General features: G+C 57.6%; 1 protein-coding gene across 1 annotated transcript in view; it reads left to right on the top strand.

Annotated features, from left to right (window-relative positions):
- Positions 1 to 14,107, top strand: part of LOC113998335 (collagen alpha-1(I) chain-like) — an 87,356-nt gene that overhangs the window by 54,613 nt on the left and 18,636 nt on the right. The window contains exons 10-27 of the mRNA XM_027740984.2: positions 457 to 576; positions 5,415 to 5,453; positions 5,560 to 5,613; positions 6,526 to 6,579; positions 7,601 to 7,708; positions 8,351 to 8,404; positions 9,108 to 9,161; positions 9,271 to 9,315; positions 9,566 to 9,619; positions 10,197 to 10,241; positions 10,552 to 10,605; positions 10,692 to 10,736; positions 11,013 to 11,066; positions 11,389 to 11,433; positions 11,968 to 12,021; positions 12,671 to 12,715; positions 13,265 to 13,318; positions 13,720 to 13,827. Of these exons, the coding sequence (XP_027596785.2) occupies positions 457 to 576; positions 5,415 to 5,453; positions 5,560 to 5,613; positions 6,526 to 6,579; positions 7,601 to 7,708; positions 8,351 to 8,404; positions 9,108 to 9,161; positions 9,271 to 9,315; positions 9,566 to 9,619; positions 10,197 to 10,241; positions 10,552 to 10,605; positions 10,692 to 10,736; positions 11,013 to 11,066; positions 11,389 to 11,433; positions 11,968 to 12,021; positions 12,671 to 12,715; positions 13,265 to 13,318; positions 13,720 to 13,827 (1,086 nt within the window). The remainder of the gene's footprint in view (positions 1 to 456; positions 577 to 5,414; positions 5,454 to 5,559; positions 5,614 to 6,525; positions 6,580 to 7,600; positions 7,709 to 8,350; positions 8,405 to 9,107; positions 9,162 to 9,270; positions 9,316 to 9,565; positions 9,620 to 10,196; positions 10,242 to 10,551; positions 10,606 to 10,691; positions 10,737 to 11,012; positions 11,067 to 11,388; positions 11,434 to 11,967; positions 12,022 to 12,670; positions 12,716 to 13,264; positions 13,319 to 13,719; positions 13,828 to 14,107) is intronic.

Below are 14,107 nucleotides of genomic sequence, written 5' to 3' on the forward strand. Positions count from 1 at the left end.
CCTCCAACCCTGCCTTGGTGAGACCCAGGACTGCCCTTCCTCCTCCAGAAACCCTCTGTGCAGCAGCCACATGGCTCAGCCTGGTCTCCTACTGCACTGGGAGATGCTTGGGGATGGTCTGCATTGAGGGTGGTGCCCCAGTGTCCCCACCAGCAGCCTCCTGCCCACCTCTGCACAGCACTTCCCATCTTCCCCAAGCTGTGGAGGGGCAAACTCGTTGCCCCACCCAATGTCTGTCACCAACAGCTTCTGTACTGGTGGGGTTTAGATGGGCCCAGGCACAGGAACATGTGTGGAAAGCTCATTTTGCTTTCCCCCTTTCCGGGGTTATTTAGATCCCAAGAGCTGGTTTGAAGCCCAGAACGTGCCCCACTCTGACCCGGGTCAGAACCTGTGCTGACTGTTAAACCTCTGGCTGGTTTCAAGGTATTTCTAAGGTGTCCCTTGTCTCCCCAGGGATACCCTGGAGCTGTGGGCAGGACAGGCCCCCCAGGTGACCCAGGCCCTGTGGGCATCCCTGGTGTGCCCACCATCGTCCTCTGGAGGAACTCCAGGGAGGACTGGCAGACCTTCACGGTGAGTTACAGCCGTGGTGGGCTCAGGGAGCTCCACTCACACCTCCCCAGCAGCTTCCTCTGCTCTGCTGGGAGCAAGGGATCCCCCAGTTTGAGATTCCTTGTGTGTTGGGTGGGAGGTGAGGGCAGAGGGAAGGTGCCAAGGAAGGAGGTGCAGCTCCATGGACAGCTGTCCGTGGGATCAGCATGTCCTCTGTTCCCAGCAGTGCTGTCCCTCTGTCCCCTGGGACTGACCAGGCAATCTTGGCTCCCCATGGTCCACACTCATCCATCCCCTCCCTGGGATGGTTCATGCCCTACCTCTCTCTGCAGGACAGGGCCCAAGGCAGACCCAAGCCATGCAGAAAACAGCCCTTCTCCTGCTCTGTGTTACAAATCACAACCTCTCCCAGCATCCTGCTGCTCCCCAGGGTTTGTGCCCATCAAGCTTCTTGCTGAGACATTTCCTCACCTGATCCCTGCTGCTGTGGGGAGCACAGGAGCAGGATGGGACCTGTGGGGAGCACAGGAACAGGATGGGACCTGTGGGGAGCACAGGAGCAGGATGGGACCTGTGGGGAGCACAGGAGCAGGATGGGACCTGTAGAGAGCACAGGAGCAGGATGGGACCTGTAGAGACCACAGGAGCAGGATGGGACCTGTGGGGAGCACAGGAGCAGGATGGGACCTGTGGGGAGGCAGCAGTGCCTCAGCCACTGCATGGTTGGATGCAGAACTCCATGGGATGACTCCAAAACTCACTGCAACAACCCAGGCAGCATCACTTAGGATCCCCAGCTCCTGACAGCACACTGGGATTAGGCTTCATTTCAAACTCCCTGTGGAGCCTGGCCTGATCCAGGCAGGGCAAGAGCTGAAGGCATTGGGTTTCTAACTGCCTCAGGCACTTTTCCAACCTGGGCTGGAGCTCCCTGGGGTGGGAATGCTCTGTGTGTTGTGTGCCTGTAATGGCCCTCTGGAACTGCAGCCTGGCAGAACAGTATCAGTGGCAGGGCAGTGCAAGGGGCAGAGCAATGGGCTGGTGAGAGCTCAGGCTCCATCTCCAGCTCTCTGAACTCTTCTGTGACCTTGGGCAGGACTTTTGCCTTCTCTACAGCTCATTCATTGCTGAAGAGCTATCATTGCATCCTCTGCTCCAGGGCAAATGCCTGGAATTCCGGGGAGAGGATGCAGTGGGGGGGATCTCTGCTCTGCCAGCACAGCACACCCCGAGGCAGGAGGAGGATGGCTCTGTGCTGGTCTGGCTCTGAGCTGGGATTCACCCAGCAGAAGCCCTTTTGTGGTTTTGTGTTGGATTGGATCAAAGCAGAGGAGATCAGGAGATGAGATTCCTCCTGGGAAGCACAGCAGAGCTGATCATTGGGAGACACTGGAGAACCTGCACATTGTCCTGCCCTCCTGCCGCTCCAGAGCAGGTGCTGCGCTGGTGCCAACGCTCCCAAACCCCACTGCGGGCTCACAGAACATGCAGGGACGAACAGGGATGGGGGGAGAGGGCCGGAGGTGCCGGCTGGAGGAATCCTGCCGTGCCGGAGAGCATCTCCCCGCCGGGGTGATCCCTTCCTCCCAGGTTGGACGCTTGCAGCATCCATCCCTGCTGGCAGGGCACGCTCACAGCGCTCCGCGGAGCTGCCGCCGCTCAGTCAGAATTCCTTTGTTGTTGTTGTTGTTGTTTTCTTCCCTGCCTGTATTTGGAAAGACACCTCAGGCTTTATTCTTCTGCTGGAGAACCGTCCGTGCCTGTGGCTGTTGCCGTGATTTCGGTGCTGTCCCAGCTCCTGCGGCCGCGGGGATGCCGGAGGGAGCTCGGCAAGCGGGAGCTGGAGCGCTGCGGGTCCCGGCCCGGGGGCTCTCCCGGCGTTTTCCCGGCTCTGCTGGCCCGGTGCCGACCTGGAGGGGAAGGCAGTGTCTGGCGGGGGTGACCCGGGCCACCGCAAAGCCCCGCAGGGCCATTGTGTCGGTGGCCGAGTGACCCCGCGGCGCTTTGCCCGGCGGCAGGAAACGGGAGCGCAAAGCCGCGGGCTGGGCTCTGCTAATCCCCGCTGAGACAGCGCGGGGGGGAAAGGCCGGGGGCGGGGGAGCCGTCTGTCTGTCTGTCTGTCTGTCTGTCTGTCTGTCTGTCTGTCTGTCTGCAGCCCTGCACAATGCGGGGGCTTGGGGCAGCGCTGCTGTCGTGGTTTGGGAGCCAGAGGGGGTGTCCTGGGATCTGTTGTTGGATCAGGCTCCGGGAATGCAGGTCAGAGGAGCTGCCTCTCCGAGTCAGGGATATAGTGCAGGAAAAGAGAGGGACATGGGGACTGTCCCAGAGCATTTGTGGTTGTTGTGGTGCTCAGCAACCCCTCCTGCTCTTTTTCAGTAGAAAAAAACCCTTTGCTGTTCATGGGAATTAAGGAAAACCGGCTCAAGGCCGCTGTGATTCCACCCCAAACCCCTGCCCTGTGTTTTTGTTCACAATGCATTGATGGAGTTCGGGTTTGCCAAGAATTCCTGGTGTAACTGGAGGGGCAGGAACTGCTCCTGGTTTGTTCTGTCAGCACTGACTTTGGTAGGAGTGGAGTTCCCAAGGCCCCCAGGGAAGGAGGAAGGAGAACTGGAGCTTCCAGAGTTATTGGGGAGCCTAATCTGCAGTGCCAGAATCCTTTCTTTTTATCCATCCCAATCCCTTTAACAGCAGGAGGACAGGCTGGGAAATGGGGACTGGGGAACTCGGAGTGAAGGAAAATATTGCTCCATGTGAAAAGGAGGGGAATTTTAGGGATGTGCTGCTTCTGTGGGGCCAGCAGCTGCCATGGGGAGGGTGACACAGGGGGGGGGGTCATGGGGTGGGGTGGGAAGGGTGACATAGGGTAGGGTGGCCATGGAGAGGTTAAGGAGGGTGACACAGGGTGGGGGGTCATGGTGGGGTGGGGGGGTGGGGAGGGTGACACAGGGTGGGGGGGTCAGGGAGGGGCTGGGGAGGGTGACACAGGGTGGGGGGGTCAGGGAGGGGCTGGGAGGGTGACACAGGGTGGGGGGGTCAGGGAGGGGCTGGGGAGGGTGACATGGGGTGGGGTGTATCACAGGGTGGTGGTCATGGGGTGACTGTAGAGGGTGTCCCAGGATGGGGTGGCCATGGGGTGGTGGACTGGGGAGGGTGACACAAGGTGGGTATCCAAAGCTGCTCCCTACAAGGCTGCAGGCCCTGTTCCCAGGCTGGAGTTTTCCAGGAGCACAGATCCCACGTGGATCTGTGGATCCCCATCCTCCATCCTCTCCCTTCCCAGCGCTCCCCCTGCCCCATCCTGCAGCGAGCAAAGCACTCACTGTTTCCTGCTGACATTCCAGAAGCCAATTAATTTCTCTCCCCTCTCCTTGGCATCTGGCGTTCCTGAAATCCGAGTTCACGTCTCACGTGGGAGTTTTTTTTTTCCCCCTCCCTTTCTAAAGGTTGGATTATTTTTTATTTTTTTTTTTGGAAGCCTAATGAAATAATATCCTGTCCTGAGTGAACCTGAGTTCACTGATTCCTGAGACAAGGCAAAAGCATTGGCTGGGCTCCAACCTCCTCCTCCTCCTCCAGAAAGTTTTTATGTGAGCAGCTTTTGAGGGAAATGAGAAGTGGCTGGACAGGAGGAGCATGGAGGCCTGGCAGGGACTGCACTCTAATCAATTTGGGATCAACTTAAAAGGAGCAGGGATGCCTGGAGTGGTGTTAGAGCTGGATAAATGCATCCATCCATCATCTGTCCCTGAGAGCCCTGCTCATTGCTTGGAAATATTTCCATATGTTGAAAGGTCTGTGTTTATTTTGCTTAATGAGTTTCTTGGCTTTTCCCCTTCTCTCTCCTCCGGTGTCGGAGGAAAGATCTTTGGAGCAGGGGGCAGGAGGGGGTTTCCAGGTGCTGGGAAGCACGTAGGGACCCTGCCCCTCCTGCTGCCTGGGATTGGGGTGATGGACAAGGAGAGGCTTTTCCTAACCTTTGGTGCCAGTCAGGATTTGGAGGAGCTGCCTGGACCACGGGTCTGGGCTCACCATGGGAAGGAGGAGGAGGAGGAAAGGTGGGATTTTGCCTCCTGAGTGCTGCTGGGAGGGAGGAGGATGGCTGGTAACTGGAGAGAGACATTTAATTTCCTGGCCATGCCCCAAAACTTGGGAAAACCAGCTTGGAAGTGTCCAGAGAGGAGGAGGCTGCACCGTGAGGCTTTAGGGCCTTTGAGATAGGATGGGATCAGCTGTGGTTGGGATGGGATTAATCCACCCTGGGGCTCTTGGGGGACTTTTTTTCTTCTTTGTGGTCATCTGGTCTCCTAAGGAATTGGAGGTGCAGGAAAGATTTGGCTGCTGGGAGCAGTGAGGGGCAAACCTGCCCGACAAAACTACCTGGGAAAACCTCCTCTAGGTTTTCCACGAGGATGGAGGAGATTCCTCACCTGGGGCAAACTGCAGTGTCAGAACAGCTGGTTTGGTCCAACCTGGGCTAAACATGACCTGTGCTCACCAACATCTTTCTGACCTTCCCACTTGCCAAACATTTGTGGTGCCCCAAGGCTGCAGGGCATCCACGGGGAAGCTGAATGTCCCCAAACCCCAGAAGAAGTGGGCTCTCTGTCTGAATTTCCTAATGAAGGCAGTAATTCCTTATTTCCTACACGTTACCCTCAGATTAAACCTTCTCCCGTGACTTGTGTGCACATGGGATGAAATAAATAAGAGAATTAGAGGAGTGGTTCATTGCTGTGTCTTCCCAAGGCAAGGGAAAAGACTTCAAAGGCAACAAAAAAAAGGGATTTGGGATTTTTTTTGTTAACATTTTGCTTTTTTTCCCCCATATTCCCTTTTTCCCTCCATTTTCCTTTCAGCAATCATCATTTTACCAACTTCTGCACGCAGGCTGGCCCGTGAGTATCACTGGTGACTTTTTGTGGTGGGGTTTTTCCTTGGCTTGGCTGCTGAGTTTTCCTTGATCTGTCTTACCAATGTTTTTTTGTTTTCTTTTCAATCCAGAGAAAACCCGGAGCCCCTGGACCCCCAGGGCATCCAGGGAAAACAGGAGCACCTGTAAGTGAGAAATCTCAGTGGCTGGGAGCTGCTTGGCCCCTCTGCCACCCCGGCTGGGCTGGGGACACTTGTAGGGTCAATGTCCCCAAGCACTTGCACAGCCCTGGGCTGTAATTAAGGGCTTTGGCATTGGGTTTCAAAGCAGCCCAATGGTTTCCTTGTCTGCTTCCTGCTGGATGCTGGGGATATTTGATATCCAGTTCCCTGGGATGTTTGAAATCCAGCTCCCTGGGATGTTTGATATCCAGCTCCCTGGGGTGTTTGATATCCAGCTCCCTGGCATGTTTAATATCCAGTTCCCTGGGATGTTTGATATCCAGCTCCCTGGGGTGTTTGATATCCAGCTCCCTGGCATGTTTGATATCCAGCTCCCTGGCATGTTTGATATCCAGCTCCCTGGGTTTTGCTGGCAGCCCCAGCCCCTCTGTCTGTGCCAGCTGAGCAGTGCTGGCTTCCTTGCCCCAGGGCATCAGGTTCCTGCCCCTGGTTTTGGGTAGGGACCATGTGGATCCCTCCCAGAGGCAGAGGAGGGCTGGGGTAGGGTCGGTGTGGGGCCAACCCTGTGCTGGGGGGTCTGCAGGCCCATCCATGCCCAACATCCCAGCCCTCTGTGAGCAGGGCAGTGCCATGGGGCAAAGGAATTGAGGGCAAAACCCTCTGTCCTCGTCCCCCATCAGGCACCAGGGAGGCATCAGGAGCCAGGGAACAGGATCTGGTGCCAACCCCAGACCTGCCCTGCGCACAGCCCCAATGAATGTGGGCAGGGGGATGTGAGTCCTCCCTCTCTGCCCTTCCCAAGGCCAACTCAGGGCTTTGCCTCCCCTTTTGGGGGCTTGGGCAGCCCTTGGCACGGGGCAGGAAGGGTGGGAATAGAGGGACACGGTGCTTGATTCCATCCCTGTTTGTCCACAGGGACCCTGTGGAGCCCCAGGAGAGCCGGGGGAGAAAGGCCAGCGGGGGTACACGGTGAGGGCTGGGGGGGTGGGGGGCTTCCTGGGGGGAGAGCCCAGTTTGGAGGGGTTGAGTGTGTGCTTGGGAATGTCCTGGGATCTTTGGGGACCCTGCCCCTCGTGGATCAGCCCTGGGTGAGGGAGAACATAACGGGTTTGGGGCCAGTTTGGGAACGGTTGGGTTGGGTTTGTCCCTGCTCTGATTTACATTTGGCCCATCTGCTGGAGCCCAGCAGAGCCAGGGGTGCTTGGGCTTCTTGCAAAACTTCAAAGAGCAATAAATACTCCTTAAAGTTTGGATTAGAAGTGGGATGGGGTGACAGTGCTGGGTTTTGGGCTGTGTGGCCAGGCGTGAGCACAGGGGGTGATGGGGCCCTTCAGGGTGGGAGGTGGAAAAACAAATCTCCCCAAAACAGCTTGGATGTTTTTGCAACCAGATTCTTCACTTGAGCAGGAGCTGAGGCAGCTGCATCGTTCTGCCCTTCCTTCAAACTCTGACTTTTAAACTAAAACCAAGCCCAGATTTTGGACTTGACAAAAATGTCCCAGAATTTTTGAGAAAACCAAACAATCACAGCAAGTTGAAGGGAAATGTCCTCTCTTGGGTCCAGACTGCTCTTTAACTTGCCTGAATTCAGGATTTTCAGGGAGCTAAGGGCTAAAGTAAAAGCTGCCCCTAAGCTTTAGCTGATGATGCCCAGTCCAGAGGATCCTGCACGTGGGAAAGCATCAGGAATGGCCATGGCTTGGAACCAAGAAGCTGATGCAGAAGGTTTTCACTTGACCTTCTCTTACTTCCATGTTGTACAGTCACTGGTTGGGACTATCCCACTGTTTTGGTGGAGAACCTGGGCAGATCCATGTGCCAGACACTTGCAGCACCTGGATTCCTGAAGCTTTTCCCTGCCAGCCCTGCCCATGTCCTGGCCAGGAATTGCTGCAAAATCCAGAGGCAGGCAGAGCTCAGGGTTTCGTTCGTTGGTATCACAATAATGTGGATATTTTAACTTTCTGTGCATGGCTTTTTTTCTCCCCAGGGTGAACCCGGGCTCCAGGGCTTGCCAGGACGGGTGGGTTACCCTGGCTCAGATGGCACCCCTGGCCTGGATGGCAAACCTGGGCCGTGGGGGCTGCCAGGAGAGCAGGTGAGGATGGGCAGGGCAGGGCCAGAGAGCCCAGAAACTCCTGATGCTGCTCCTTGTGTTCTCTTACCTCCTTTAGAATATTCCTCCTAAGCCCGCAATCCAGGCAGTCCTGGATCAGGGTTCAGGCTCATGTTTCCCAGGAAAAAGGGCTGTGGAACATCCCAGATGTGCATTCAGGTGCTGGGATAACTGGAGTGCTGCAGCTCCTGGATTGGGGTGGGTGCAGGCACGAGGGCTGGAACTTGGAATCATGGAATGGTTTGGGTTGGAAAGGACCTTAAAAATCATCTCCCTCCACCCCCCTGCCATGGGCAGGGACACCTTCCGCTGTCCCAAGTGGGTCTGAGCCCTTGAGGGCTCAAAACTTGGAGGTGGAGATAGAAATGAGAGCAGTTGTGGGCTGCCTGGATGACATTCAGTTCAGGGAGCTGGTTCCTTGGGGCTGGGATGGTCCCTGCCCTTTTCCAGACCCTGGGCACCAATCCCTGGGGAATACAGCACACCAGGGCTTGGGAGCTTCCTCAGGGGGGTTTTGGAGGACAATGCTGAGGGGTTTGGGGCACTGAGGAGGGGGTGGGACACGGGTGGGAGGTGCTGGGCAGCCCCTCAGTGCCTGCTCTGCTCCTTCCTCCCTCTCCCCAGGGGCTGCAGGGCTTCCAGGGTGACCGTGGGGTGGCTGGAGAGAAGGGAGAGGAGGTAAGTGGGCTCTTGTGGTGCTGTGGGCACGGTGCAGTGCCAACTCCAGCCCCAGCACGTGCCAAGCACTCAGAGCTTTCATCACTGGTTTCACTGGTACCACACCAGCAGCAGGAGCTGCCAGTGCACGTTGCTGCAGCTCCTCTCCAGGGGATTTGTCAGCCAGGATGTAAAATGTCCATAAAAAGGGGAATGCTAATGGTTTGTCACCCTTTATTTTTTTTTATTTTATTTTTTAATCCCTTTTCCCTCCCACTTAGTCTTTTTAAAGGTAAAATTTTTAGAGCTGCCCCAGGGAGATTTTTGGGCTCCTCTGAGGTCTGATCATGCCAGGGCTTTGGAAACCTGATTTCTTCTTTTTGAAACAGCAACCCCACGTGGTTTATCATATGTGATATCTTATGTATGAGATCATATCTCTATAATTTGATATATTATCATGTTATCCTATATCTTTTCTGGCCCATCCTTTGTACCCTCCTGCCCGTGGAGAGCCCTGTGGGTGCTGGGACACCTCTGTGTCACTGCTGTGGGGGATGTGGCTTGGGACATAGGATGAGGGACCAGCATCCAGGGTTTGCTCCTGTGGGGACTCTTTTTATAGCATGTGGGAGGTCCCCATCCCCCTGAACCCCACCAACTGTGTCCTTAAGCTCCTGATGGTCCAGCTGGAGCTCACACATCCTTGTTCTTCCCTTTCCAGGGTTTCTTGGGTGACCCTGGGCCTGCTGGGGAGAAAGGAGAGAAGGGAGTGAAGGTGAGGGGGTCTGTCTGTGCTCTGGGTTGGGCAGGGAGGGGGTTCCTCCTTCCCTGCAGCCCCAGGTCATGCTCTCCTCCATTGCTCAGGCTGCTCTTGCCTTTTCCAGGGGGTGAAGGGAGAAAATGGCCTGCCAGGTCCTGTTGGGCTCCAGGTGAGTGAACAGAGGGTGTCTCGCTCCCTGCTGTGCCAGGATTCCTCCTGCCCTCCATCCCCTTTCCTGATTTGCCCCCTTTACCTCTCTGTGATGTCCCTAAGCTCCATCCCTGGCTCCAGCCCATGGCTTTAAGCAAAGCCCTCGTGTTCCCTGTGTTTTCCTGACCCTCCTGCAAGGGATGGGACAGAGGCAGCTGCCACCTCAGGGTGGGCACTTCCCTGACACTCCCTCCTGGCTTCTCTCCCAGGGGCTGTCGGGTCTGAAGGGTGTGATGGGCTTCCAGGGCCCTGCAGGGCCAGAGGTGAGTGGTTTTAGTTCCTCTCTGTCCCCAAAGAAGTGCAGGAGCCTGGTGATCCCACTGGAAAGATGGCTCTGAGGAGGGAGGACCTTGGGATTTGCCTCCCCTCCCGACTGTCCTCTCCCACCAGGATGTTTGAATCCCAGCCTGTTCTCCTGTTCTCCCCTGGCTGGGGGTGAAGTGAAATGAGCCTTTGCAGAGTTTCTTTTAGTGGTTTATTGTAGGTTTCTTTTAGTGGTTTATTGTAGGTTTCTTTTAGTGGTTTATTGTAGGTTTATTTTAGTGGTTCACTGGAGGTGACCACCTTCAGCTGAGGTGAATCCCAGGCTGGCAGTGCCTGGGTTTTCCATGCTGCTCCCAGCCGTGTCTTTGGGAGCATCCCAGCCAGGACTGGGCTTGCAGAAGATTTCAAAGGCAAATTGAAGTGGTTTGGTGGTGAATGGAAGCACCTTCCAACAGGAAGGGAGTGGGCCTGGTTGCGGGGGCATCAGGTAGCTGATACTTGATGTGAAGGAAAGGGGGAATTTGGGATGAAGGAGAGAATCAGAGCAAAAATGGCATCTCCTCTCTGCTGTTCCAGGGAGAAGGTGGCTCAGTGGGTCCCCCAGGCCCTGCTGGCCCTGTGGTAAGTCACAGATTTTGGGTACAAACCGTGGCCAAAGCACAGGTGGTGGAACTGGGCAAGACCACCATGGGCAGGTGGGACCACCGTGTCCTGCCCAGCTCATCCCTTGTGCTGAGTTTTAATCTAAAAACGATGAACTTCATTAAAATCCCCCTGGTAGCGTGGGGAGGAATTACAAAAGGACCCCAGTAAAGCCCCCCAGTATCCCCACGAGCCCAGGGCTGCCCCTGCTGCCAGGGGAGATGCCCGGGGGTCCCCGTGCCATCCCCTCCTGCGTGGTGAGAGGGCTGAGCAGGGTCTGTCCTCGCAGGGGGAGCAGGGCCAGCCGGGATCCGTGGGCTGCAGAGGCATCAATGGCTCTCAGGTGGGTCTGCCCCAGCTCCCACCCTTTGCCATTTGGGATTTCCCGCTCCCTGTGCTCACCCCATCCCTTCCCTGCTCTCTCCACAGGGGGACATGGGCCCTCCTGGCCTGCCCGGCCCGCGGGGCCCCAAGGTGGGTGCACCCAGGGGTGAGGGCACCTCGGGGGGACGGGGTGTCCCAGGATGGGAGGGTGCTCTGAGGGTGGTCTCCTCCAGCTGGGCTGTGATCCCAAACCCCTCAAAACCCCACAGAGAGGCTGGGGCACAGGTGGGAATCCTTTCTGTCCCCCTTGGCACGGCTGTGCTGGCTGGCGCTGGAGCTCCTCAGCAGCTGGGAATTCCCGGGAGAGGTTTCCCACCCTGGTGCCTGCAGGGCTGTGGTTCTACCACATCCTTCACTGCCTTTCAGGGACCGCAGGGACTGCAGGGCAGACGTGGCCCCCCCGGCCCCAGGGGCTCCCAGGTGAGTGAGTGGGTGATCCTGGCGTGGGGGATCCCCCCTCCCCGTGCTCCTGCTGAGGGATGAAGGAGCTGCTGGGGTTTGTCCCCCGTGTCCTTTGCAAATGGACATGAAACCCTTGATCCTGGGGGTCCTCACGGCCCCCCGGGGGTGGGAGGGTGGCAAGGGCTGTGTGCCACGGGCAGGATGTGTGGGCAGAGGGGGTGAAGGGTCTCCTGGGGGGAGCTGGACAGGGGTCCTGTGGGCTGGGGTCTCGTCCCCAGAGCAGGGCAGGGAGCAGCATCCCTCTTCTCCCAGACATCCCGCTGCCTTTGCTCTTCCCCAGGGTCCAGCTGGGATGGAGGGATCCAGTGGTCCCAAAGGAGACACCGTAAGAGCTTCTTGCTGCCCCCTTTGACCTTGGGGGGGGGGAAGCCCAGGTTTGAGAGCTTTCCCCAGAGGGACCTGGGGGATGGAGGGAGGGGTCCCTGCTCCTGCTTTTGGAGGGGAGAGGGGCAACACTTCCAGCAGAGCTTCCAAGTGCCATCTGGAGGTCCCTGCTCACCCTGGGCAGGGTTGTAGTGGGACTGGATGCTCCCTGCCCAGAGGCACAGGGGGATGTCAGCCTTCTTCTCTCTGGTGAGCAGGGACAGCACCCAGGGAACGGCTGGAGCCGTGTCAGGGCAGGGTTAGGCTGGATTTTGGGAAAAGGTTCTTCCCCCAGAGGGTGGTTGGCACTGACCAGGCTCCCCAGGGCAGTGGGCACAGCCCCAAGGCTGCCAGAGCTCCAGGAGGGTTTGGACAAGGCTCTGAGGGACAGGGTGGGATTGTTGGGGTGTCTGTGCAGGGCCAGGGGTTGGACTGGATAGTCCTTGGGAGTCCCTCCAGCTCAGGATATTCTGTGATTCCAGGATTCTTCTTGCAGGGAGCAGATGGTGCCCCTGGGGGGAGGGGACAGCCAGGCCTGGAGGGCCCTGGGGTAAGTCCATGGATGTGGGGTGCTCTCATCCTCCCCCTCACAGCCCCCCAAAACCCTGCAGGGAATGCCCTGTTTCCCCCAGCTTCCCCCAGTGTTTGTGGCACCAGGGCTGGTGGAGGTGACAGCCACATCCCTCTGCCACTGCCAACATTCCTCTGCCTCTGCTGCTCGCAGGGACCTCGATTTTTAACTTTTTTCCCCTATGGATTTATCAGCAGAGACAGCCCAGCCCTGCCCAGCCCTTCCCTTGTGCACTCCTTTTCCAAGGGTTTGGGTGCTGAGCTGCCCTTTCCAAAGGATGAGGATTTTGAGGTGGCCTGACCTCCCCCTGCCTGGCCCACAGTGTCCCTGTTCCTCATGTCCCGAGATCCCAACTCACAGAGCTGGAAACTGGGGCTTGTGAAAAGGATGTGGGATGTGATTGGTGTGTTTTAGAGGCCAACAAGGGCTTCATCCTCCTACTAGGAGGGTTTGTGCACCCTCTGGAACCTGTGGGGAGCAAATCCCACCACGGCATCAGCAGCTAAACTGGTGCCTCCCATTTATCATCATCCCTGTGCTGTGGGAAGGTCTCCTCCATGAGTAAAGTGATACCTCCCCTTGTGTTTTGGGGTTTTTTTTCACTTGCATTTTGTGTCTTGCTCTGAAGGGGTTTATTGGCCTGCCAGGTCCAAGAGGTGCCCAAGGAGAGCGGGTGAGTGATGGCATCCATGAAATCCCTGCTTGGGAGGCAGCAGAGCTGGCTCAGAGCAGCCCAGAGCACCAGCTTGGGGCTCAAACAGGTGGCAGCTGCAGCTGTTTGGGAAGGCAGAGCTGCCCTCGGGTTTACCTTGCTTGACAAGAGGAGCTTTCAGGCACCACCTAAGATATCACCTGGGGAGGCACAAGGGAAGAGGGAATGCTTTAGCCTGGATAAGGAGCACAGCAATGAGGACAAGGCACTGTGCTGGCATCAGGGATGGCACCACCAGCTGCTGCAGGTGTCCTGCCTGCCAGGGGACTGCTGGGTGCACTAAGGGCTGCTTCGGGGGGGATCGAACCCAAAAACCCTGGAGCATCCCTGCCACAAGGAGCAGGTACCTGCTCCCAGCTCTGAAAGGCCCATCAGGAGAAAAATCCTGGTTGAAAAAGGGGCAAAACTCCCTTTATTTGCTGCCAAAATCAGATCACAGCTTGCTTTGGTTGCAAGGAGGGGCACAGCAGGGTTTTCTCAGTGCACCCTCCACTGCTGCTGCTCTTGCAGGGCTGCCGAGGTCCAGGTGGAGCCAAGGGAGACCTGGGAGCCAAAGGAGACAAGGTACCACATTCCCAAGCTTCTGGTACCTCCAGTTGCTTCCTCTTTGGTTCTTCAGATGTGCTGTATCTCAGCTGGTGGGATGTCTGAAGACCCAGGGGACCCAACAGGGACCATGAGAGCTGGGCAGCTCATCCTGTGCTTGATCCCACCACGCTGCTGCCTCTGCTCCATCCTGCCCTGCTCTGCCTCACTTGGGCTGTTTAAAAACGTTGCATTTCCCCACTGTTGGTGCCCTGGGAACGCTCGTGGAGGGAGGGTCGTGGGGTGCTCACCCGGAGCAGCCCCGTGCCCAAGGCTGGGTTTGGAGAGCCAGGGGATGGGCTCTCCAGGGGAATTCCTGCTGGGAGCCCTGGGCCACTGGCTGTCCCTGCTGCTGTGACACTGTGTTTTGTTCTTCCGAGGGTCCACGTGGAGCACAAGGAGCAAAAGGCCCCCCGGGGACCCGGGGCCAGGGGGGCTTGCAGGGCTTCCCCGGCCCCCGAGGGGCGGCGGGGCCGCAGGGCCCAGACGTGAGTGCCAGGGCTGGCTGGGGCGTTGTGGGGTGGGAGATGTGTGTGCCCAGTGCCACACAGGGGGCAGGGGGCAGCCCTGAGGCAGTGCCACGCGTGGCAGTGCTGCTGGCACAGGAGGTTTACAGGGTCCCTCCAGAGGGACCCCTCCAATGGCATCACCCCCCTGGCACTGCTCAGGCACTGCCAGCCCCTGCTCGGCCACGGGCAGCTTTGCCCAGAACCCTTGGGGCTGCAGGTGCCCCCAGCACCCAAACAGGGCTGCTCCAGACCCCTTTGG

The sequence above is a fragment of the Pipra filicauda genome, unplaced genomic scaffold, assembly GCF_003945595.2.
Source record: "Pipra filicauda isolate LSUMZ 115617 unplaced genomic scaffold, ASM394559v2 scaffold321_size1097455_pilon, whole genome shotgun sequence".
NCBI lineage: Eukaryota > Metazoa > Chordata > Aves > Passeriformes > Pipridae > Pipra > Pipra filicauda.